We start from the raw sequence: 26,745 nt of genomic DNA, 5'->3' as shown, positions 1-26,745 counted from the left end.
ACATCTTAAAATAAAGCTGAAAGACTACACTTCGATCACATCTTGATTGTTTTATTTCAAATCCATTGTGGTGGTGTATAAAGGCAAAATCACAAAAACTCATTGTCCAAATACTTCCGGACCTGACTGTATATATATTCACTAATTACTAATTACCCACTTTGACAAGGAGGAGGGAGGGGCCAGGCTGTGAGGAAGGGAGTGAAAGCGAGTAATAAAGAAGCAGCTGGAAACACCTGAGGGAGAGAGAGAAATGCAATCGAGTTTTATGTTGGCGCTATGTTTGTGGTTTCTGTTATGTTTGAGTTTATTCTGTTCTGTTCTGTTATGTTATGTATGTTTATTATTAAAACGGTACGTATGAGTTCACTCGGTTCCCGCCTCATCTTTGCTCGTTCGTGAAGTTTGTTACCTTCGTGTCTCCCAGCTGGGTTCCCGCCTCCTTCCCATCCTTGAAGTTTGGTGCCCGAAGCCGGGAAGGAGTCAGGTGTGCGTCCTCATAGCCTGGCCCCTCCCTCCTCCTCGTCACACCCACTAACTAAAACTGTTCGATTTTGATTATCTATTATCTATACTGTAACAAGAGATACATACCAGCAGTGATCCTACAGGACCAGGTGGACCGGGATGTCCTTTCTCACCAGGCAGGCCTTGGATCCCAGAAGGCCCTCTTTCTCCAGGTCGTCCCCTCTCTCCCTGAACACCTCTCTCTCCAGGGATCCCAGGATCACCCTGAAATATTTAATCACTGGCACAATGCAAATGGCACAGCAAAAAAAAAAATGGGCTAGCATTTATTTTAGAGATTATTTTGAGATTTTTGAGGTGTGTTTGCAGTGATGATTCAATAGAACATGTATGGGATTCATTTAAAATCACTGTAACTATTGTGTCTTGGCATGACTACTTGAGGATTTACAGTATATTCCATTATCTGGCTGCACAATTTGCTTACTGTATGCTATATTATTAATATACAGAGTTGTGAGATCAATGGCAAGCATGAAATGCTAAGCAAGCTTGATGAGAGAGTCATACAGAATGCAGGCTTATGCAGTTGTTTATAAAAGCTCTAATATCTCAAAATTATGCAGAGTAGAGGATTTTCTGAATTTTAAGGGACAGCATGCATTGCTACTTATGATACCTAGGATAACAGATGTTTATTTTGAACTAATCAAGACAGACAAGGAGCAGAGAACACAAGACCTAACCCGCTCTCCTTTGGAACCTCTATCACCAGGCCTGCCAGGTGGTCCCTGTAAGAAGAAAAGAAATATAAAATACTGAAAGGCACCAGGTAGAGATAGGAAGAGACAGTCAGGAAAAGAGTTGTTGCTTTTCAGAGCAAAGTGGATATTAGCAAAAACTGTGTGCACTCTTGGCTAGATTAAGACAAAGTCTGAGCCAAAGGCCTTCTCACACTACCAGTGCTGTAAATCAATTATTTTTATTTAGGGCATGTTCATACATTTTTGCATAAACACAGCACAGGAATTTTGCATAAAAACAGGAACACCTGTACACCTTTTCATTTATGCAGTTATCCAATCGGCCAATCATGTGGCAGCAGCACAATCCATAAAATCATGCTGATATATCAGACATCAGAATGGGGGAAAATGTGATTTCTGTGAATTTAACTGTGGCATGGTTGTTGGTACCAGATGGGCTGGTTTAAGTATTTAAGTAAACAAAGAGTGGAGGGACTGCAGGTTGAAACACCTTGTTGATGAGAGAGATCAGAGGAGAATGACCAGACCGGTTTGAGCTGACAAGTTTATAGTAACTCAAATAAGCACCCTTAACATCCATGGAGAGCAGAAAAGCATCTCAGAATGCTCAACACATCAAACCTTGAGGTGGATGGGCTACAACAACAGAAGACCACATCAGGTTCCACTCCTCTCAGACAAGAACGAGAATCTGAGGCTATCATGGTAACATACCAAAATTGGATAGCTGTAGACTGGAAAATGACCAGGTATTTACTTTTTCTAGTCTTCAACTGTCCAGTTTCGATGAGCCTGTGCTCATGAGAGCCTCAGATTCCTGTTCTTGGCTGACAGGAGTGGAACCGAATGTGGTCTTCTGCTGTTGTAGCCCATCCACCACAAGTTGATGTTTTGTGCATGCTGACATGCTATTCCACTTACCACAGTTGTGAGTGTGCAGTGATTATTTGAGTTACTTTATCCTTCCTGGCAGCTTGAACTAATCTGGCAATTTTCTCTGACCTCTCTTATCAACAAGGAATTTCCACCCACAGAACTGTCACACACTCAGTGTTTTTTGTTTTTTGCACCATTCTATGTAAACTCTAGAGACCAAACTCCCAGGAGATCAGCAGTTTATGAAATACTCAAACCAACCCCTCTGACACCAACATCCTTGACATGATCAAGGGATCACAAAGATCATACTTTTTCTTCATTTTAATGTTTGATGTGAATATTAACTGAAGCTCTTGACCTGTCTCTGCATGATATTTTACATTGCGCTGCTGCCACATGATTGGCTTCTCTTTCTGTTTCCTAAACCCTGCTTAAGGCTTTTATTGTTTCTATTGTGTTTCCTTTTGTCCCTGCCATGGAAGTGAAGCTTTGAGAATGGTAAAACATAGCAGAGAGAAAAACAAGATTGAGAAATATTTTGTGCTGCTAGATGGTTACATCACCAAGCCAGAGAGAGACATGGTGGAGGGAGTGTGGTTGAGGATTTAAAAAAAAAGACTTTTAAAAATGTGATGAGAACTCTGGATATCAGAAATAGAGTCGTCAGGAAAGGAGGATAATGTAGACGGATATAAAAATAATGCCAGGCTGCCCTAGAGTCTTTCTGTTCCCTAAACCCTGCTTAAGGCTTTTATTGTTTCTATTGTGTTTCCTTTTGTCCCTGCCATGGAAGTGAAGCTTTGAGAATGGTAAAACATAGCAGAGAGAAAAACAAGATTGAGAAATATTTTGTGCTGCTAGATGGCTACATCACCAAGCCAGAGAGAGACATGGTGGAGGGAGTGTGGTTGAGGATTTAAAAAAAAAAGACTTTTAAAAATGTAATGAGAACTCTGGATATCAGAAATAGAGTCTCGTCAGGAAAGGAGGATGATGTAGACAGATATAAAAATAATGCCAGGCTGCCCTAGAGTCAAGAAATAACTTACCTTTTTATCCAAAACTCACCATAATATAGCCTAACATTTGTGGAGTACTAATTTGATGTGCTATTTACTGTGGTATTTAGTGGGGTCTGAGACCACTATGTAAAATGCTTCTATTTTCTAATCTAACATTGCAACATTACAATTTATATTATTGACAGCACCTTGAATGAAAAGTATGAAAAAGTATTGAAATATTTACATGAATTTCAGAGTTTCTAGTATTTCATATGTCCCCTTTTTGCTTTAATGACAATGTGAACTTGAGCTGGCGTGGACTTCACAAGTTTGTGCAAAAACATATGCTAGATTTTAGATTAAATCCATTGGCGTGTTGTCTGAACAGATGCTTCAATAGAAGAGATTAGGCATGAGGAAAATGTCCTTTTGTACAAAGCAGTTAACATGGTCAATATCACAAATTTGCTTACATTTAAATAGGGACCTAGAAATAGTGCAAAATCGTCAATATTAAATATACAAGATATTGAACGTTTACTTTTTTTGTTTTAAATATTTCAAAAGTCCAAAACCTTCAACGTGTTTCTGTGTTCTAAAAAACTTTCAAGGTAGTCTCAGACATTTGGACCCCACTGTATGATTTGGGACACAAGCAGCAGAACACACCTGGCCCCAAAGTGAAAACCCCGAGACATGTGGGGTGACATGAACAATAGTGTTGGTGGAATATATACCAGTGTGTGTGTTTTTTTGCGTGTGTGTTTTGTGTGTGTCTGTGCGCATGTCAGAGAGAGAGCAAGAGAGAGACAGACAGAGAGAAATAGAGAGAGAGGCACAATGCCAGAAACAGAATGATTCTATCAAAATCTATTTCAACAAATGGTGGTCATTTAGAGTGATACTCTCAATACAGTACTAACCAGAAAACTAAGCTCAAAATTGGACTTTATATTCCAAAACTAGACACCTGCTAACTCTGCACCCCTTGTGCTTCTTTTACAGTCAGTTTACTTGGTATAAGGTAAAGGAAATTTTTGAGCCGACTAGCTGGCAGGCCTGAATAACTCAGGCAGGTGTTCTCAGCAAGGTGAAAAAAGTGAGAAATAAGGCAAGGCATTCATGAAATGGTATATATGTGGCTGACCTGACCCCCTGCCAGACACATGAAGGCATGGTATCCCACACTACCTGTACAACATTCAGTTAGTTGCTCCACTGTTTAGAATGACAACTACCTCACTTGGTACCTTTTCAAGGACTGCTTTTTTTGAGCCTGCTGTAGAACGGCTTGGGGCAGTTTATATAGCCTGGTGCTGCTGGCACCAAACAGGTGGACCAGTCAAGGTATGCATCCAACTTTAAAATTGAGAAGCTGCAGTGAGGGTTGCAACAGCCCAAGATGGATAACTTCTTCATGTTATTTCACTGTGCAGCATAAAGACTGGATGTGGACTGCTTTTCCCATCCAAATCATTCCTGTAAACTCAAAATTCATGGTGATTTCTCTATCTCTGGTACCACCTACACTTAGACACTTCTGTCTGCCTGTGCAATGGCTGCCACTAGTAGACACAGCAACATACCTAAATGATTCAGTTTCTAATGGTGGATTATTCGTTCAATCACTCTATGAAATCTGGGAGAAGTTTGTGTTAAAAAAGAAACAGACAGAGATTTTGCAAAGCTTGTAAGCTGGCAGCCCCACTCTTCCCACACTTGGTTTTTCACCTAATGCTGTGAAGCAACAGTACTTCATGGTCATCAGCATTTCCCTTCAGTCTCCTCTTCGGGAGGTGAAATGCATGCTCAATTGGGTTAAGGTCTGGTGTGTGACTTCGCCAGTCTAAGACCTTCCACTTTTTCCCCCATTGAAGTCCTTCGTTATGTTGGCAGTGTGTTATGGGTCATTGTCTTGCTGCATGATGACGTTCCTCCCAATTAGATTGGATGCATCCTGTATTATTATTGGATATATAGGATATGCCCAATGCTTGTGCAATGGCACTGATCAATTTTCCCCCTTTTCTCAGCTTCAAAATGGCTTGCTTTTCACCCATAGACAGCTCTCTGGTCTTCATGCTGGTTTATCACTTTTAAAAACAAATGGAGTCTTCCCAGGTGAAACCCAGGGATCAAACCAAGTGAAGACATTCAGAACTTTTAACTTTAACTAATCAATCTAACAGGGCACACCTGGGGAACAAGAAACACCTGTGAATCACATTTAAATATTTTTGATAACTTGAAAAATGGGTGGGTTCAACAAAAAGATGCCATGTTCTAAGTTGTTTAACACATCTAGATTTAAATATCAGGAAATGAATGTTGAAATTCAGACCGGAACAGAATGCTGGTCTCGAACGGATCATTGCAGACAGCCCTTTTTGCTGGGGATCATCTCAGCCATATGGTTGGGGAATTGCCCTACATATGCTACAACTGGATGGCTCTGGGATGACCTTATGGCCAAACCCAGGGTTCCTGCCCTGTCTAAGCAGAGGTGGGTCCATCCATTGGGTGATAGGCCATCATTAAGGCCTACAAATGGGCTAGAAGCCCAGTCCTACTGTAATGAGTCATACCACTATTAATGTTCCATCATCATGGGCATTACTGAGAGATGCCTAGGCATCACATTCTCCAGATTTTATGTCGTCCCTCCCAGTCAGTCCTAGGGTGGCAACTTGGTATAGATTATCCAGGTGTTTAAACATTGTCACTGGTAGTTAGGAGGGGTAAAATAAAATGGTATTTATGGATGTAACTGTGGTTCTACAAACACCGGATAACTACAAGGGTTCCCTGTTACTCAGAACCAGCACCGCCCTTTGTGCCTGACTTATGTGCTCTATCCATGTCTTCCCAGAGACAGAGCAGCATAAATCCAGTGCAAGATGGAAAGCCAGTTTTGCTTTATATGATCATTTCATTTTAAAGTTTTCTCAATGCGAGCCTAAAATATTAAAGCCCATTTGAGCTTCAACATGGGTCTGCAGACTTCTCCAAGCAGAATGCATCCAAACCCAGGGTTCCTGACTTATCTGTACAGACATTTTATTTTAGTGTTGTATATTCAGCATTTGCCACATACAGTACTTGGATACTTGTATACTTGGAGCTGAGTCATACTGTGTAATACCTCAAAAGAAAGCACATATCTATGTAGATCAAAGGTTAATAATATTAAATAAAATAAGTTAATATTAATTAATATTATTACTCTACAGTAGTGTTGCTGCCTCCCAGCTCCAGTGTTCAATCCTGATCTTGGGTTATCTGTGTGGAATTTGGCTTGTTCCCACAATGTTGGTGTGGGTTTCCTCTGGGTTCTCTGGTTTCCTTCCACCTTCCCCCCAAATACTTATAGGCTATGTGAATAGGAGTGAATGAGTGTGCTGATTTGTGTGGGCATGGTGCCCTGCAATGCACTGACGTCCCATCCAGGTTGTTTCCCACCTCTCACACTGTGTTGCTGGCATAAGCTCTGGATCCACTGTAACCTTGACCAGGATAAAGCATTCACTGAAGATAAATGAATTGTACTCCTCTTACATCCCGTTTCTCTCAAAGCTTTTTATAAGAAAAATGCATATTGTGTAAGAAAGAAATTTCAAAAGTGCTCAGTTTTACGATTCTGACATTCTCACCTCATATCCAGGAATCCCATCTTTTCCAGGTCTACCCTGCAGAAAGAAAAAAAAAGTGAGTGGGTGCAATGAAATCATTGGTACGGCTATTCACTTATAGTCATGTTCCTGTGTTATGTACTGCTTTAAATGAAATCCTCTAAGACTTGGAAAAACTTTGCTGCAAAACTCCCAAAAACTCCTTATGAATTCTCTTTTGCCATATTATTAACTCTTTAATGTAAATTACATTCAACAGTTAATAATACAATTACATTGTGGAATGCAGTTGTAGCTCTCAATACAGGGTGGTGACATATCTCCTTTAATAAGCAGTATTTCCCAATCCCAGAAGCAGTGTTTTCCCTACTCTAACACACCTGATTCAAGTCAAGACTGAAAAAGGTGCATCAGGTTAGGGAAAGAAAAACACTGTTGCACAGTAGTATAACAGGATACAGCAGTAAGATAGGGTGTGATTTCTTACAGATACACCTGGAGGGCCTTCAGGTCCAGGGAAACCTGTCTCTCCCACAGGCCCTCGAGCTCCCTGAAAGTCATAATAAAAGAGGAAGTATTATAAACTCAGTCTACCCTATGTCCTCCTTTATAAATGCGTAGACAATCAGTTTTACAGCCGTCAAACTTACTGGTTCTCCTGGGATTCCTGGCTCACCACGAGCACCAGGTTTCCCCTGCCAGCCATAGAAGAAAATTCAATTAAATTCAACCCAATTCAATTTTATTTGATTACCACTTTTAATAATGGACATTGTCACAAAGCAGCTTTACAGGAATAAATGGATTCAAAAAATATATTGTAAATATGTGAAATTATCCCTAATGAGCAAGCCAGAGGTGACAGTGGCAAGGAAAAACTCCCTGAGACTAAAAGAGGAAGAAACCTTGAGAGGAACCAGACTCAAAAGGGAACCCATCCTCATCTGGGTGCAACGGATAGGGCAATTATAAATAAATCCCTTCTATTATTGTGTACTATATGGACAAATAGTGCAAATGTGCTACCAGTAAATTCATCACAGTTTTCCCAAGAAGACAAAAGAGATAGAGCAAAACTACTTGGAAAACCAACTAGACAAAGAGTCAGAGAGCCTGACAAGGCAAAACCAGCTTGCTGTTAAAGTTGTTTGTGCACTAAACAGAGCAAAACAGAGAAGGACAAAAATAGATAGAGGATAGTTTGGTGGTGGGTACTGAGAAGATTCTGTGTCAGATCAAAGAACAATCATGCCAGTGAAATAACATCAAATACAATACATGCTGTGACATGCTGACAACATGCCACACTCAAAAGCAAAACCTTCAGTGCATTGCTCTTATGTCAAGAAGTAAATGTTGATTTGTCAGAAGTTTGTCAGAACATTATTCCCCCCTATGCATTTCACTTACGTCTGTGCTTTACTTGGGGGAGTGGTTGTGATTGGAGAAGTGTAATCGGAGCTCAATATATAGCCCAATATATAGCCCAATATATAGTTACTTACTGTCTCATTGTTCTTCGTTTCTTCTGCACTGATTGTTGAACTCTTAATGATCAAGCTTTTCAAAATCATTAGTAAAACACTATGATTAAAAGCTCACTGCAGGACCTAGGAGTTATGTTATCAAATTTCTGATATGCTTACACTCTTTGGTTGGTTGCTCTTGCCAAGTCTATGTGTATAGGTATTTTAAATATATTTTTTGCTATACAATAATGCCAAAATATGTGCTATACATATTTTGCCTCAGTGTCTATTGAGTTATCCTCCCAGAGGTGCCAGAGAGGGGAGGGGGAGAATAAGCACCTGGACTGATATAAATGGAATGACCCAAGCTAACAACTACGAGTGCAGTTTAAATACGGCCACACATTTTTTGGCTATTTCACTGTCAATGTCTGCCATATTACACTGCAGATTTCAAAAGCAATGCATGACTTTAAAGCAGCAGTGAATGAATGAATCACATGACAATGACATGATGATTTTATTTCAAACATTTAAAGAGTTATGAGCATTTTGATTATTTTACAGAAATCTTTATCTTAAATCTTTGTAGTGCTGGTAAACACTGAGATTATTCATATATATATATATATATATAAAATATACACAGTTAGGTCCAGAAGTATTTGGAAAATGACAGAGATTTTGTGATTTTGCCTTTATACACCACCACAATGGATTTGAAATAAAACAATCAAGATGTGATCGAAGTGTAGACTTTCAGCTTTATTTTAAGAGGTTCCATAAAAATGTAACAAAAAAAAAAAAACATTTAGGAATTACAGCTATTTTCAACAAAGTACCTCCATTTTCAGGGGCTCAAAGGTATTTGGACAAAGTTACATAATTGTAAATATAACCATAATTTTAATACTTGGATGCAAATCCTTGGATGCAAATTGTCTTTAGTAAGTGAAAAGCATGGTCTATTGGGTTGAGATCAGGCCACTGACTTTGAAGAATATTCCATTTCTTTGCCTTCAAAAAGTCTTGAGTTGCTTTCGCAGTATGTTTAGGGTCATTAACCACCTGCACTGTGAAGTGGCGTCCTATCATTTTTGTAGCATTTGGCTGAATGTGAGCAGAGAGTATAGCCCTATACACCTCAGAATACATCTTGCTACTTCTGTCAGCAGTCACATCATCAATAAACACCAGTGAGCCCGTTCCATTGGCAGCCATACATGCCCATGCCATAACACTTCCTCCACTGTGTTTGACACGATGTGGTATACTATGAGCTGTTCCTTTCTTTTGCCATACTTTTCTCTTCTTATCATTCTGGTACAAGTTAATCTTGGTTTCATCAGAACATCTTATTCCAGAACATGGGAGGCTTTTTTTTTAGATGTTTCTGGCAAAGTCTAATCTCGCTTTCCTGTTCTTGAACATTACCAGTGGTTTGCACCTTGTTGTAAACCCTCTGTATTTACATTCATGAAGGCGTCTCTTGATTGTAGATTTTGACAATGATATGCCTACCTTCTCCAGAGTATTCTTGACTTCTGTTGATGTTGTGAAGGGGTTTTTCTTCACCAAGGAAAGGATTCTGCGATCCACAACTTTAGTTGTCTTCTGTGGTCTTCCAGGCCTTTTTGATGTTGTTGAGCTTACCAGTGCTTTCTTTCTTTTTAAGAATGTACCCAACTGTTGATTTGGCCACAGCTAAGGTTTTTGCTATCTCTCTCATAGATTTATGTTGTTTTTTCAGCCTAATGATGGCCTCCTTCACTTACATTGCATCTCCTTGGACTTCATATTGGTAGCTCCGGTTGAACAGCTGCCAAATGCCAACTCAATACCTGATATCAACTCCAGACCTTTTATGTGCTTCATTTGTCTTGAAGTAACAAGGAAATGGGCCCCACCTGGTCAATTAAGTTCTTGTCAGTCAATTGTCCAAATATCTTTGAGCCCCTGAAAGTGGAAGTATTTTGCTTAAAATGGCTGTAATTCCTAACTGGTAAATGCCATATTTTTGTGGAACCTCTTAAAATAAAGCTGAAAGTTGACTGTTTTATTTCAAATCCATTGTGATGGTGTATAAAGGCAAAATCACAAAAACTCTGTCATTGTGCAAATACAGTTGAGGACAAAATTATTAGCCCCCCTACAAAATAGTCATTGTTTTAAAAGTATTTCAAAAGTGCTTTTAACCAGAGCAAAAAAAAATTAACACAGCTTTTTTAGACATCCTAGATTTATTTTGGATGCTTACATTATTTTATATTCCACATCGAAATGAAAATATTACACAAAACACAAAAACTACCAGGGTCAAAATTATTAGCCCCCCACATTCTAATAGTCAATTATGTATCCTTTTTGCTGGATAACTGCCCGCAGTCGTTTGTTGTAATCGTCAACAAGTCTCTGACACTTCATTTGAGGAATCCTGGCCCATTCTTCTTTGGCGAATCTCTCAAGTTCCTCCAGATTCGATGGTTTTCTGGCATGGACATTTTTCTTTAGGTCACCCCACATATTTTCTATTGGATTTAAGTCAGGGCTTTGTGCAGGCCATTCGATGACATTCACCTTGTTCGTCTGGAGATAGTTCTTCACCAAGAGAGACGTATGTTTAGGTTCGTTGTCATGTTGGAAGATGAAGCGACGACTCAGACCTAGTTTCACTGCTGACTGCTTAAGGTTTTCTTTCAAAATATCCACATATTTTTCTTTATTCGTGATCCCTTCCACCTTGACACGTTATACATGCTCCCTTTAGGTAACATAATCCGCAAACATAATATTAGCTTCCATTGTTATGCTGATGACACACAGTTATACATCTCAGCTAGGCCAGATGAGAATAGCCAGTTAAAGAAAGTTGAGGCATGTGCGATAGACATAAGAGACTGGATGCTAAGCAACTTTCTCCTGCTAAACCCAGAAAAAACAGAGGTTCTGGTACTGGGACCGCAAGCCGCTAGAAGTAAGTTTAGAGATCACACTGTTACTTTAGACGGTCTCTCTGTTTCAAGTAGTCTAACAGTAAAAGATCTCGGTGTGATTATAGACTCTAATCTCTCATTTGAGGCGCATGTAGATAATGTAAGCAGGTTAGCATTTTTCCACCTCAGAAATATTGCTAAGATTAGAAATATACTTTTGCTAAGTGATGCTGAAAAACTAGTCCATGCATTTATCACGTCCAGATTAGATTACTGTAATGCTTTACTATCTGGATGCTCGTCTAGATGCATAAATAAGCTTCAGATAGTTCAGAACGCAGCAGCGAGGGTCCTGACTAGGACTAGGAAGTATGAGCATATCACGCCAGTCTTATCTACATTACACTGGCTCCCAGTAAGATTCCGCATTGATTTTAAAATATTACTCCTAACCTATAAAGCATTAAACGGTCTCGCTCCGCAGTATTTAAGCGATATGTTAGTACCTTACGTTCCGCCACGCCTACTTCGCTCTAAGGATGCAGGCTGTCTATCAGTACCACGCGTTGCCAAAACCACGGCAGGGGGCAGAGCTTTCTCTTACCAAGCCCCAAAATTATGGAATAGTCTCCCAGTTAATGTACATGAAGCAGACACGGTCTCAGTGTTTAAGTCGAGGTTGAAGACTTATTTATTTAACCTAGCATTTAGCGACTAGTGTTTTTATCAAAGGAGTAGATCTGGGGGACTCGTGGATGTTAAGTTTTATCTCCACACGGTGACTGTGAGTGTACCTAACCACTTTCCTTCTCCTTCTGCCGAGCTACACTCCTGAGCTGCTGGTGATCCAGACCTCCCCCTCTTCTCTCTGGACCTGTCCACCGGCAATGCTTCATACTGCCACGAAAACGCTTCAGCTGTTTTCCATGGACTACACCAACACACATTGTGCTCACACACACGCACACTACAGTGTAAACCCATATGAGGATGGGTTCTCTGTTGAGCCTGGTTCCTCTCAAGGTTTCTTCCTATCACCATCTCAGGGAGTTTTTCCTTGCCACCGTCGCCCTGCTTGCTCATCAGAGACGGCACACACACACACTTCACTTTACTTTTGTTTGTGTAAAGCTGCTTTGAGACAATGACCTTTGTAAAAAGCGCTATACAAATAAAAATGAATTGAATTGAATTGAATTGACAAGATTTCCAGTTCCAGATGCACTGAAGCATCCCCACAGCATAATACTCCCACCACCGTGTTTCACTGTGGGGACGGTGTTCTTTGGGTTGGATGCCTCTGCCTTTTTTCTCCAAACGTAAGCAGTGTCTCTGTGGCCAAAGAGCTCTAGTTTAGTCTCATCAGACCATAAGACACGCTTCCAGTATGAATAATCTTTCTCCAGGTTGTCCTGAGCATAAGTCTGGCTTGAAGGTGTCTTTTCTTCAAAAGTGGAGTTTTTCTTGGTCTGCAACCTCGCAGTTCATTCCTGTGCAGAGCTCTAGTGATGGTCTTCTTAGAGACTATGATTCCTGATGTGGCCAACTCATTCGCCAGTGTCTTGGCAGTTGTTCTGGGGTCTTTAGACACATCTCTCACTAGTTTTCTTTCCAGTGTCTTTGAAATCTTTCGCTTCCTACCTCTGCCAGGCTTGTTCTGCACTGTGTGGCTTTCTTTGAATTTCCGGATTATACCTCTCACTCCGGTTCTTGAGACTTGGAAACGCTTGGATAGCTTTGTATATCCTTCTCCTGTTTTATGTGCATCAATAATTCTTTGTCTCAAGTCCAAACTGATTTCCTTTGTTTTTGGCATGTTGCTTTCTCAAATGACAGCTCAATGACCCATACTGAGGCCTTTATACCTTAATTTAACTTAATTATTGAGTGAGATCACCTGTTTCACCTGATCACCTTTATGCACATCACCTGTGAAGGTAAAGGACTTAATAAATGGTGATTTCTTATAGGGGGCTAATAATAATGTCCCTGGTCATTTTAGCTTTTTCTTACATAACAATGTTTTGGTGTGCAAATATAAATATTTTGGTCCTTCTAACGAAAAATAGTATGTTCAGAAATGCTGTGTTAAAAATTCCTTGCTCTGTTAAATAGGTACTTGGGAATATCTTGAGGAAACTTAAAATTTCATAGGGGGGCTAATAATTTTGTCCTCAACTGTACGTCCGGACCTGACTGTGTGTGTATATATATATATATATATATATATATATATATATATATATATATATATATATATATATACAGTCATGTCCATAAATATTTGGACATCGACACAATTCTAACATTTTTGGCTCTATACACCACCACAATGGATTTCAAATGAAACGAACAAGATGTGCTTTAACTGCAGACTGTCAGCTTTATTTGAGGGTATTTACATCCAAATCAGGTGAACGGTGTAGGAATTACAACAGTTTGCATATGTGCCTCCCATTTGTTAAGGGACCAAAAGTAATGGGACAATTGGCTTCTCAGCTGTTCCATGGCCAGGTGTGTGCTATTCCCTCATTATCCCAATTACAATGAGCAGATAAAAGGTCCAGAGTTCATTTCAAGTGTGCTATTTGCATTTGGAATCTGTTGCTGTCAACTCTCAAGATGAGATCCAAAGAGCTGTCACTATCAGTGAAGCAAGCCATCATTAGGCTGAAAAAACAAAACAAACCCATCAGAGAGATAGCAAAAACATTAGGCGTGGCCAAAACAACTGTTTGGAACATTCTTAAAAAGAAGGAACGCACCGGTGAGCTCAGCAACACCAAAAGACCCAGAAGACCACGGAAAACAACTGTGGTGGATGACCGAAGAATTCTTTCCCTGGTGAAGAAAACACCCTTCACAACAGTTGGCCAGATCAAGAACACTCTCCAGGAGGTAGGTGTATGTGTGTCAAAGTCAACAATCAAGAGAAGACTTCACCAGACTGAATACAGAGGATTCACCACAAGATGTAAACCATTGGTGAGCCTCAAAAATAGGAAGGCCAGATTAGAGTTTGCCAAACGACATCTAAAAAAGCCTTCACAGTTCTGGAACAACATCCTATGGACAGATGAGACCAAGATCAACTTGTACCAGAGTGATGGGAAGAGAAGTGTATGGAGAAGGAACGGAACTGCTCATGATCCTAAGCATACCACCTCATCAGTGAAGCATGGTGGTAGTAGTGTCATGGCGTGGGCATGTATGGCTGCCAATGGAACTGGTTCTCTTGTATTTATTGATGATGTGACTGCTGACAAAAGCAGCAGGATGAATTCTGAAGTGTTTCGGGCAATATTATCTGCTCATATTCAGCCAAATGCTTCAGAACTCATTGGACGGCGCCTCACAGTGCAGATGGGCAATGACCCAAAGCATACTTCAAAAGCAACCAAAGAGTTTTTGAAGGGAAAGAAGTGGACTGTTATGCAATGGCCAAGTCAATCACCTGACCTGAATCCGATTGAGCATGCATTTCACTTGCTGAAGACAAAACTGAAGGGAAAATGCCCCAAGAACAAACAGGAACTGAAGACAGTTGCAGTAGAGGCCTGGCAGAGCATCACCAGGGATGAAACCCAGCGTCTGGTGATGTCTATGCGTTCCAGACTTCGGGCTGTAATTGGCTGCAAAGGATTTGCAACCAAGTATTAAAAAGTGAAAGTTTGATTTATGATTATTATTCTGTCCCATTACTTTTGGTCCCTTAACAAGTGGGAGGCACATATGCAAACTGTTGTAATTCCTACACCGTTCACCTGATTTGGATGTAAATACCCTCAAATTAAAGCTGACAGTCTGCAGTTAAAGCACATCTTGTTCGTTTCATTTGAAATCCATTGTGGTGGTGTATAGAGCCAAAAATGTTAGAATTGTGTCAATGTCCCAATATTAGTAACTGTATGAAATAAGTAGCATGTATGATATACTGTTATATTTTTCTAATGAGTGTTCTGTGTTTCAGTGGACAGCGGCTAGGATAACAATGCAACATCAGGCCCTCCTCGAGCTGCGTACAGAGCAGGAGCGGTGCTTCCAGGCCAGTCTCCAAGCCTTGCCAGCTTCCACCAGACTCAACATCAGGCCCTTCTCAAGCTGCTCACAGAGCAGGAACAGTCATGCTTTCCAAGATGGGACCACAGAATGATCCAGAAGGGTTTATAAAACTCTTTGAACATACTGCAGAAGCGTAGGGCTGGCCAGACTCACAGTGGGTGGTCTGCTTGCTGCTCATACTGTTGGGGGAAGCCAAGCTTATGGCTCAATAGCTTCCGGTTGTGAACCTGCTGGAGTACTCAGATGTAAAGCGGGATATTTTGCAATGGGTCTGCTGCTCTCCCGAACAGCACCATCAGGGCTTCTGCTCGCTGACACGCAGGTGAGCTCAGCCACCTGTTTGCATTCACCCAACAGCTCCAAGACACCTGTCAAAGGTGGCTGCTGACAGAGGAGCACGGCACTGAAGACATAGTAGACCTATTGTTGCTGGAGCAGGCGAGTCAGTCTGAGTCAGGCGGTGGGGGCATGGTCAAGCACCCATTTGTGAATGGATGGTGGAGCTGGGAAAAGTGAATGGTAAGGATCTATACCTGTGCAGAATTTTTTTAACAAAGGGACTGTGTTTCAGTCTGTGGCGGCAAAGATAAAGAGGCAAGTGATGAGAGCCACGGGAGAGACAGCACAGAGCCGAATGCGTGTGTTTAGATGTGCATGGGGAAATAATATCACTGAAAAGCGAGGTATAGTGAAGGAAAATAAAGAGCCTTTCCAGTTGTTCCAAACCTACCTCCCATCTCTTCATTTCTGGTCCAACCCATAAAAGTGGCACACACCTTCACTGCCAAATTTGTTTGCATGGTATGGGCAAATTCTTTCAAATATCTAAAAATCCATGTGATAACTTTTGTGCAGCTTGACCTGCAGACAATGTGTGCCAAATATGTTATGGATTGGCTGTGAAAAGTTTTTAAGGGTCTTCAAGAAATTTCAATTTCTGTGTAAAATCCAAAGGTGGCCATTTTTACATGATTGTGGCCACCTTTGGATTTTATGCACAATTTGAAATTGGCCATTTTTTAGATGATTATGGAAGCTTCAGAGGAATCAGTCAAAAAAAGAATAATGGTTCTAAACCAAACACTTTAAAAACAATAAGAAAAAACATGTTTTCTTATTAAAAAATTTCTGTCCTACGTCAAACTGTTTAAACGTTGTAAGCAAAAATATACCTTGAAATTTGACCCAATGTTGGTGTTAGAGGCATTGAGGGGCACTGAAATGACTATTGGCACTATGCCCAATCAGTGTGACAAATTTCACACCTTTTTACCATATGGTTGTAGGGGCTGCCATAGACTTCCAGCATGTAATAATAATAATAATAATAATGATAATAATAATAATAATCATCATCATCATCATCATCATCAGAAGAAGAAGAAGAAGAACATGAAAAAAACAATAGGGTTCCAGCACCTTTGGTGCTTGACCCCAAATAAGTACATGGACTTACCAAGACCAATGCCATGTGATGCATTGGTCGTGGTCCCCGACGCACCACAGACTGCCCCGATTGAGCTGGGATGTATGGTACACTGGTGAATATTCAAAGGGGTACATACAGGCTGTAACCAGACCTCAATTCACCAATGCCTGGTTCAAGGTGAGGCATTAGGTAAAGCACGCTGGGTGAAGGTGAGGTACGTGCAAGGGGATGTGCACGAATATCCCCTAGTGGCCATCACAATCCAATTCAAGGGACAAAAGCATAAAATAGAGTTCTAACCTGTAAAAGTGTCAAACTGGTGCTGAAACCAGGGAAATTGAGGAAGATCTGCCATCATGAAGTCCTTGCCACTCACAGAGATCATCAAGACCCTTGCCGGCTTCCACCAGACTCAACATCAGGCCCTTCTCAAGCTGCTCAAAGAGCAGGAACAGTTATGCTTTCCAAGATGGGACCGCAGAATGACTCAGAAGTGTTTATAAAACTCTTTGAACATGCTTCAGAAGCGTAGGGCTGGCCAGACTCACAGTGGTTGGTCCGCTTGCTGCCAATACTGTCAGGGGAAGCCAAGCTCATGGCCCAACAGCTTCTGGTTGTGAACCTGCTGGAGTACTCAGACATAAAGCGGGGTATTTTGCAATGGGTCGGCTGCACTCCGGAACAGCACCATCAGTGCTTCCGCTCACTGATGCCCAGGTGAGCTCGGTTTGCATTCACCCAACAGCTCCAAGACACCTGTCAAAGGTGGCTGCTGACAGAGGAGCACAGCGCTGAAGTCAACCTACTGGTGCTGGAGCAGTTCATCACCCGGCCACCGGAGAGGATCACGGAATGGGTCCCAAATAAGTACACGGACAAAACCAATACGGTTCCAGCACCTTCGGTGCTTGACCTAATAAACCAAATAAACCACATACTATTAGAATGTAAATTATCCTATTTATGACTTATAAAATAAATCAATCAATAATCTTAACTTTCAGTCTAAAATCTCTGTGAATGGATGAAATATTATCAGCATGTGACTGAATCTCTGTAACCAGGTCAATGACGATGTGCAATCTCACACACAATGTGCCCAAAACACTGACTTTGAGCTTCTCCACTCTTTCTTGTGAAACCACTTTGAGTTTATTCACTATTATGATATTCTTACCACTGTGAAGACCTTATGTATGTATGAAACAATGTGTACAAAAATATGGGACAAATAGCATTATATTTTTCAGTACAGGGTGATACCATATGTATCGAGCATCAGCTGTGGAATGGAGAGGAGGCAGGTAGAACTGACAGGGAAAGCGTGATGATTCTCACCTGTGTCTTATGCGTGTCTTTTTGTGCTTTTATTGACTCCTGTAACCAGCGAGAGAGAGAGAGAGAGAGAGAGAGAGAGAGAGTGCAAGATGGTGGTGCTTGTGAGACACACATGCCATGAAGCATTACCTTGAACTTGATGGACCAAAAGCTGTGAGTCCAGGACGGTCCAATCTCTGTTGAGTTTTTGGTTTTGTTGAGTTTTTGAAAGTGCGAAACGCATGGACTAATTAAATGTGAGCCCGGAGCTCAGCTAAAATTCCATCTATCTTCCTCCACACCCTCACATGTTTTTACCCTCACCCTCACATTGTTTTATAGTGGTGCCAAAACCCAGGAACTGAGGAAGACACCGACTCCTCCATGGAAGCCTCTCCACACAACGAGATTGTCAAGGCCCTTGTCATCCTCCACCAAACCCAACACCAATCACTCCTTGACCTGCACAATGAGCAGCAGCTGCACTTTGAAGCCCTCGTGCAGGAGCAGGCCGAGGGCCGGCAGGCATTCCAGAATCTGTTGCAGCCCACCACATCTCCAGCTGTGTTGCCTGCCACCATGCTCACCAAGATGGCATCCATGGACGATCCTTCCTGGAGCTCTTTGAGCATATGCGCAAGCTGCATGTGAGTGGCCAGAGGGGGAATGGCCGGAGGAGGAATGGGCTCTGCAACTCCTCCCCTTGTTATTGGGGGAAGCCCAGCTTGCCTGCAGAGAGTCAGCCGGACACCTGAGGAGCACCACCGATGCTTCCAGTCTCTGCAGCTCCACCGAGTTCAGCTGCCCCTTTGATTATGCACAACTGCTGAAGCAGCAGCTGTCAATGGTGGTTGATGGTAGAGGAGCAGGACTTGGAACAGAACAGATTGAGCTGGTGGTACTGGAGCAATTCATGGGTCACCTCCTGAGAAGAAATGTGGTGTGGGTCCAGTGCCACTGGCCACATCCCTGGATAAAGCCATTGAGCTTGTGGAGGATCACGTGTTGGTGGTCACTGGTCCAGGCATCTCCCTTTTCCCTTGCTCTCTCACTCACTTTCTACCTCCTACTCCTCCCCAGTCCCAGCTCATCCCCAGTCCCAGGACTGGAGTAAAGCCTGGGCAGGTTTGCAGCTGTGGCGGGAAAGCAGGGCATTTCCAGGATCAGCGTTCCCTCATATAAGCAGGAACACTTATTTGGATATCTGACACACCGCAGGGTTCCCCCAATCAAGCAGGAACGTACCGCGTGTCCGTGAGTATACAAAGGAGTACACATCAGGCCTTGGTGGACTTGAGGTGTAAACAGACCACTGTCCCTCAAAGCCTCATTCAATTAGGAGCATTGGAAACTGCACCATTGGTGAAGGTGAGGTGTGTGCACAAGGATGCTCATGATTATCTGCTGGACATTATTGGTGTCATTATTGAATTCCGGAGGCAAAAGCATAAAGTGGAGGTGGCCACTTAGTACTCACCTCACAAACAAACTGGCCAGGGTTTCAGGCATTAGTAAGGGAAATGTTTGTCGATGGGTCCTGCCGTGTGTGGAATGTGTGTAGCGTTGGCTGGGGAGGCGGTGCCGGGGCAGTCAACATCAGCTCCACATCAGGGGGACACAAGGGTGGGGAGGGCTCTGCCCCTCCACACTTTGTGGTGATTCCCCTTAGGGAGTTCCCCTTGGAGAGTCACGTGATGAGACCCTGAAACACACCTTCAACCAAGTGAGAGCAAATCCAGTCTAATGTTGCACTATCCCACCTGTATTTTTCGATTATTAAGGATAGATTATATCGAGTGATGCAGGACACTCAAATGAAGGAGGAGATGACCCAGTTGTTGAGAACAAAGAGCCATAGGAAATTTCTGTTCCATGCAGCTCATTATAATCCCATGGCTGGGCACTCCCTGCCAACATCGCCGTGAATGTCAGCTGGGACTGGAGGTAAGCCTAAAAAGTGCAGCCCAATTCATCCCAGTCCCTTGTGGAGACCACCTCTCACCATCCCAGAGAGCACAGGTTGCCCAGTTGCAAGAGGAATTTTCTGAAGTGTTTTTGCCTCTAACTGGTCTCACGGACCTCACAGAGCAACACACTGAGACTCCTCCAGGTGTGGCTGTATGCACCCACCCATACCAGTTACCGGAACACAAAAAAATGCGGCTCGGGATGAACTCAAAGCTATGCTTGACATGGGAGTAATTGAGGAGTCCCACAGTGATTGGAACAGCCGGTCTGTTTGTGTGGACTTTAGAAAAGTCAACACGGTGTCTAAATGTGATGCATATCCGATGCATTGATGGACTGCTCAATCGGTTAGGTGCGGCTCGCTTTATTTGACACTGGACTTACCCAAGGGGATTTGGCAGATTCCCTTGACTCCAACATCTTGAGAAAAAAATGGCCTTTTCCAATCCATTTGGGTTACACCAATTTGTCTCCCTTCTGCACTTCGTCATACTTTAGATATCTGAACCAGAAGTGGTGTGACCTTTCTCCGGAACAATGTCATCAAGAGCAGATGACCCACTTTCTTCTTCATTTTTTCTCTCTGGCCTCTCTCTACTCACCATCTTTCTGTAGCTTGCTGATTCAGTTCAATGTTGTTCTTTAGACTTGATTCCCTTAAGGGAGTGTACAATTCAGCATGCAGACTAATTGGCTGTTGTGCCGGCTTTACGCCAACCCTATGTGCTGCATAATCACCTGCACCTACTGGCTATTTTGGCAAGTTAGATGAGAAAATAGAAACTAAAGTTTATAGAATTTGAATACCCGCAGCTTATCATAGTTATCAAGGAAAACTTTATCACAATACAAATATACTTCAATTCAATTCAATTTTATTTGTATAGCGCTTTTAACAATGGACATTGTCACAAAGTAGCTTTACATAAATAAATAGATTCAAATTAAATTAAATCAAAATAAATTGTAAATATGTGAATTTATCCCTAATGAGCAAGCCAGAGGCGACAGTGGCAAGGAAAAACTCCCTGAGACAAGTTGAGGAAGAAACTTTGACCTGCTGATTCAGTTCAATGCAGTGGAATCTTATTTGTAGAGTGTTTTTGACAGTAGACATTGTCATAAAGCAGTTTTACAAAAATCTGGATGTAGATTTATATTTAGATTTCAATGTGCAAGCCAGAGGCAGCAGTGAAAAGAAAAAACTCACCGAGACATGAGGAAGAAACCTTGAAAGAAACCAGACACAGAAGGGAGCCCATTCTTTTCTGGGTGACACCAGATAGTGGGATAATACATTACTCTTGCACAATTATATACTATAAACAGTAAAAGAACAGTAAAAATGTGCTGAAAGGATGTTCAGTATGAGCGTTATGATTACAGCAGCAGTTCTTGGGTACATGTTTCCAGTTTCCAGGTGAGGTTATCCACTGAAGAAAGGGCGAGTCTTGGGCATAAACTGTAACCTTTAGGGTATCTATGTGCAACCATCCACAGAAATCTAGGGAATCCATGTGAAACCATACGCAATGGCAATGAGTGAGTCACAAGTGCAGAAGCTCTGAGCAGAAGACATATTGGCATGAGATAGGCAGGTCCAGAGGGTGAGAGGAGCCATGACAGTAAAAATGTGTCAGGATAAGGGACCAACATCACATCACATTGTTTTTCACTAAAGAGATCACACAATATAGAAGCAATGCAATGCAGGTTTTGCTTTTTGGTGTGTAATGTTTTCTTTACGTCATAAATGAAAAGCAATACCATTTGTGTTTTGCCTTTTATATTATTTCACCAGTGTAATTGTACAAGCATTTCAACTGTCAACTAACACTGTATAACTGTCCCTGACATTTTTTGCAAATGACAAACAAACTTGAAATTTGAAATTAATTGTTTTACAGTCTATACAAAATCTTTTCCATAGGATGGTGAGAGGTGGTAGAAGGGAATATCTTTGAATTAAAAAAGACTGTGTTCTTACTGTGTACAGCCAGTAAGGGTGTGGGCGATGTTGTGTTTGTTACACATTTCTAACAAGTATTTGGTTAATATTACAATTAATTTATTCTGACAGAAACAATATTATTATGATTACCTTGTGCCCTGCCCTGGTTTCCACTTATGCCTTCATGCCCATTAATGTTTTCAGTACCTGTTGTTCTCTTGCACTACAAGATTTTGTTCCAAGATTTTCAAGCCTGCTAGAACAACTCAGTGAATTTCTAAATTGGTTATGCTTAACAACCACACACCTCAACAACAGGAAAAGGAAAACTGGAGATAAATTCAGGTAGTATGCACTATCGTTAAACTGTATAGTTTAAAAGAAGAATAAATACATACAATAGGGCCTGGGACTCCAGGTGGACCAGGCATGCCAGGGTCTCCCTAGAACAACAACAACAACCAACAATAAAATATAAACCTACAGGTGTTACATGATTTTATGTAGCTTTTTAATGTTATGTAGCTTCACTGCTTTTACATACTAGCCATATACATAACATGTGGTTAAACATCTTAGTCATGTAATAATAATGTAAAGAAGAGTCCTCCTCCACCAAACCAGAGCTGCTGAAACAAAGCAATATTTTCACATAATGGTGGAGACATCTGATCAGTCATCAAGAACTAAATATGCCCAAACACATGCAAACAATGTCTGAAATTGTTTCAGACAAACTTTAACTCTGTCATGCTTAGTTTTCATTACTGTATTATTCCTTCAACATGAAGTAGTAAAATTTAAATGATAAATGAAAATAATATAACTGCACATATGAATCTCATAAGTGTAAAATCAGGGGCCCTGGTTAAGTCAGGTAAAGTAGGAGTCCACAATGCTCACTCAGTTTTTTATTTGCTATTTTTGCTATTTGCTATTTTCCTCCATCATTACTATTTTCTATTTTGCCCCGTCTAACTGCTAACGGGCACCACTTCAACACCAGGATACCATTTTGTGCATGCGCACACAATGACCTTTACTACAACGTCATGTGATGACCATATGACATTGTAAAATGCCTTTGTTAACAAAGGTCATTACATTCTTCTTTCCTTTGTGCATATGTCTGTCTTTTCAAACTATATGCATAACCGCTTGTGACTATGGTTGGACCTACAGGTTAGGCTGTCCTCCCAAGCTGGCAACAGTTTCTTACTAACTTAATAAGTCCTTCTCTTGGCTATGGGTTACTGTGGATTAATCTCTAATGCACTTAACTCTCAGTTATAGCTGGGGGTTGTCTGGGCACTATGGCTTTTGAGAGAACCCCTATCATGGCGGAGTGGGTTGCCCTCAAAATACTTCAGCATAATGCTTGTTGTGAAGTTAGTGAATTCCCTTCATCTTCCCATATCAGTGTTGAGTGGGGTTACCCCTGGCATCTCTTGATCAGCAAAGCCGTACTGTGTACTGGTAGCTTCTAGGTTGCCAGCTATGGATTGACACACTCATAGACCTACTTTGTCATGGGATCACTATCAGTGGATTGGAGCTGAGCTCTTCCTTTTTATTCCCTGCTGAGTCATTTTTAAGTCAGTTGTGCTCAAGATTTGCTGTCTCAGTTTGGCAATCTGTCACCCTCAGGTGGAACATTTGCACCTAAGGGTATGGCCTCTCAGAAGGGAGGCACAGGCCATAGATTGCAATCTGGCAGTACATGAAATGCGAGTAAGCGCAAGAGCCCTGAGTCCATGGGCCTTGTATGCTCTCAAGTGGAAACTGTACCATAACTGGTGAGCACTTCATCAGACAGATCCAGTGCATTGTGTGGGGTAACCCTGTGGCCAAATCCAGGGTTCCTGCCTAAGGTCATATCAACCACCTTTGTGAATCAATCCTTTGACCTCACAGCAGCCCATGAAGGGGAACTGCATGAGAGATCCCTGCTATACCCAATGCGCACCTTATTACATGAACTAAACGGTGGCAATTCAAACATCAGACCAGCTGTTTATCTGTTATGGTAAAGGGACACCAGGTGCTCCCCTTTGTAAGCAAGCATGGCCCTTTGGGTCATGGAAGCACCACTCTAGGAAGTTTGTGCTGCTGCTACCTGGGCATCATCATGCACCTTTTCCAAATTTTATAAGATCAATATTGCCCCTCCCATTGGAGTGAGTACAGCAATCATATCTGAATGCCCTTCCAATCATTTTTAGGGTGAGTTAGTTCCTTGTGACCTAGGAGGGGTAAAATAGAATATTAGTTACATATGTAACCCTGTTCTATGACCTCCAGATAACCACCAGGGTTCCCCATTACTCACAACCAATGCCGAACTCTGTGAGAAGGTTCCAGGAAATGGCAGCTATTAATAACAGCCTTTTCATAAGATCAGTTAATGACTTCATGGTAAAGGCATCTAGGTGTTTAAACACTGCCCCTGGTGGTTATCTGAAGTTCACAGAACAGGGTTACATACGTAACCTAATGTTTTTCCCATCTGACTGGCATAAGGCTTAATGAATTTTTCCAGAGTATGTATCTGAGATAAAATGAATGATAACTGCCTCAATTTCTTGGCATCTGTGGTGTTCTCCCTCACTGCTTTCTCTCATCATGGCACTCTTCATTTTTCCTTATATAATGTGACTGATTCTGTGTACTTTGCAAAGCAAGTAAAGTTATCCTGGCTAACTGTGTGGCATAAGGTTGCATTGTTCATTTACCTTCTTAACCCAGTTGAATTTGTAATTCATAATCACTTAAGTTTTTTCTTTGGTCTCTGGACTGTTCCAAATATAACATAAATTGGAGTAGAAATGGGATTGCTTAAAATATGTAATACAACAAAAATATAAATATTTTTAAAATGATTTAGAAAACATATTTAAGGGGCTTGCCCAATTTTGATCACATACACACACCACAGGTGGACCACTGACTTGAACACAATACAAGAGTTAAACTTACTTTAGCTCCAGGCAGTCCTTCAAAGCCTGGCAATCCCATTGGCCCCGGTTCACCCTGGATAAAGAATCCTACATTTAAAACAAAGTCTCAAAATGGACTGGCCACAAAGTCTCACAATGTACATGCATAGGTATCAAAATGTCTTTGTGAAAGGGAAAAACATGAGAAAAAAGCCTTTCAGCAGTCTGGCCAGATTCTGAGACATTGTCCAATGTCTCATGTGGAACATCCAATGAACATCTGGATGCCATAGATAATTTCAAAGAACAAAGGAACACTTGTCCAATGTCTCATGTGGAACATCCAATGAACACCTGGATGCCACCGATAATTTCAAAGATCAAAGGAACACTCTCCAGGAACAATTCTAACAAGTGCATTCACTTATCTCCACAAACCTACTGCATCAGCCCTTTAATAAATCTCTTCCTTTATATATGCCACTGCTTTGTGTACTTCTCTTATTAACAAATTGTTATATTAACAAACTTCTTCAGCAGAGGGAATGACTGATTGTAATAGCCTTGCCCTTCATGCATTCATGCTGAACTGACAGCTCTCTGCAGATTGCCATAGGAAACTTCTCATTAGCAACAGAGCCCAAATTGCAGAGAAAGAACTTGGAGTACAGCTCTACCTATACATAAACAAAGCTGTGTAGAGGGAGAAGCCTTGTAGCAAACAGAAAATACATGTCATACATGTACACTGTAGGATAGACTAAGGCAACTGTGTGCGAGAGATGTCAAAATAGCTTAAGGATCACTCACCTGTCTTAAGATTAAGAATATTCTACCACTGGAAGTACAATTTGCTACTGTAACACAACAGCTTATCTAGCACAAACAGTTTCTTTAGTACAGGATCGTCATCCTGTTGATGCAGAAAAACATCATGCAGGGCATCAATTTTTGCCCTGCTCTGGATTAATCTTAACCTCTTAATTACTCTTTTGTGGAGGACACTGGTATGAAAGTACATTTATGGGAGCTAAACAAAACTCAAAAAACAGAGTATTTTTCACTCTTCATACAGTGACAGTGCAGAAATACATAAAAACCTTATCACCAACTTACTACTTTCCCTTCATCCCCTTTGGGCCCCTGAAAACAAAGAGAAATAGAACTGTTAGTTCTTAAAAAAAAACTACACTAGTGGATATTCCTTTCAAATGGATAGAATTTTTGTGTCAACCAATATTAGTATGTACATAATGTACACGATATGGCCAAAGGTATGTGGGCACCTGACCTCACCCATATGTGAGCCTTCCCCAAAATATTGCCATAAATTTGGAATCACACAATTAGAATATCTTTGTATAGCATTATAGTATTAAAGATTTCCCTTCAAGGGAAGAAAGGGGCCTAGACCAAACCTGTTACTGCATGATAATTCCCCTGTGCACAAAGCGAGGCCCATAAAGACAAGGTTTGCCAAGACCGGTGCGGAAGAACTCAAGTGGTCTGCACACAGCCCTGAGCTCAATCCCACTAAACACCTTAGTGATGAATTGGAATTCCGACTGCACACCAGGCCTCCTCACCCGACCTCACTAATGCTCTTATGGCTGAATGGGCAAATCCCCACAGCCATGCTCTAAGATCTAGTGGTAAACCTAGGTTATTATAACTGCAAAGGGGGGACTAAATCTGGAATGGGATGTTCAACACGCATATATTGGTGTGATTGTTCTGGTGTCCACATAATCTTGGCCAGATAGTGTATGTGAACACCAGTGGCCCCGCTCTGTGGGTCGAGTTTGCGTGGTCAAGTGCTTCATGGCTGAGCCGTTGTTACTCCTAGTAGCTTGCATTTCATAATAATAGCAATTTCAGAAATTTCAACTTGCATGCTATGTCAGTGCCATGTTGTGGCTATGTACATGATATT

General features: G+C 41.4%; 1 protein-coding gene across 11 annotated transcripts in view; it reads right to left on the bottom strand.

Moving 5' to 3' along the window:
- The window catches only part of LOC113544364 (collagen alpha-1(XIX) chain), a 270,413-nt gene that overhangs the window by 23,877 nt on the left and 219,791 nt on the right, over positions 1 to 26,745 (bottom strand). For 10 of the 11 annotated variants that reach the window (XM_053230917.1, XM_053230913.1, XM_053230916.1 and 7 more), the window contains 8 exons: positions 25,929 to 25,955; positions 24,853 to 24,906; positions 22,275 to 22,319; positions 7,398 to 7,442; positions 7,235 to 7,297; positions 6,769 to 6,804; positions 1,215 to 1,259; positions 595 to 732 (listed from right to left, as the gene is read on the bottom strand). In XM_053230917.1, coding sequence (XP_053086892.1) covers positions 595 to 732; positions 1,215 to 1,259; positions 6,769 to 6,804; positions 7,235 to 7,297; positions 7,398 to 7,442; positions 22,275 to 22,319; positions 24,853 to 24,906; positions 25,929 to 25,955 — 453 coding nt within the window. Of the gene's footprint in view, positions 1 to 594; positions 733 to 1,214; positions 1,260 to 6,768; positions 6,805 to 7,234; positions 7,298 to 7,397; positions 7,443 to 21,262; positions 21,490 to 22,274; positions 22,320 to 24,852; positions 24,907 to 25,928; positions 25,956 to 26,745 lie in introns of those variants that run through there. The other variant, XM_053230918.1, reaches the window with a different exon arrangement.

Source organism: Pangasianodon hypophthalmus, chromosome 28 (genome assembly GCF_027358585.1).
Source record: "Pangasianodon hypophthalmus isolate fPanHyp1 chromosome 28, fPanHyp1.pri, whole genome shotgun sequence".
Taxonomy (NCBI): Eukaryota; Metazoa; Chordata; class Actinopteri; order Siluriformes; family Pangasiidae; genus Pangasianodon; species Pangasianodon hypophthalmus.
The sequence above is the reverse complement of the archived record's forward strand: the minus strand, read 5'-3'. Positions and strand labels throughout refer to the sequence as shown.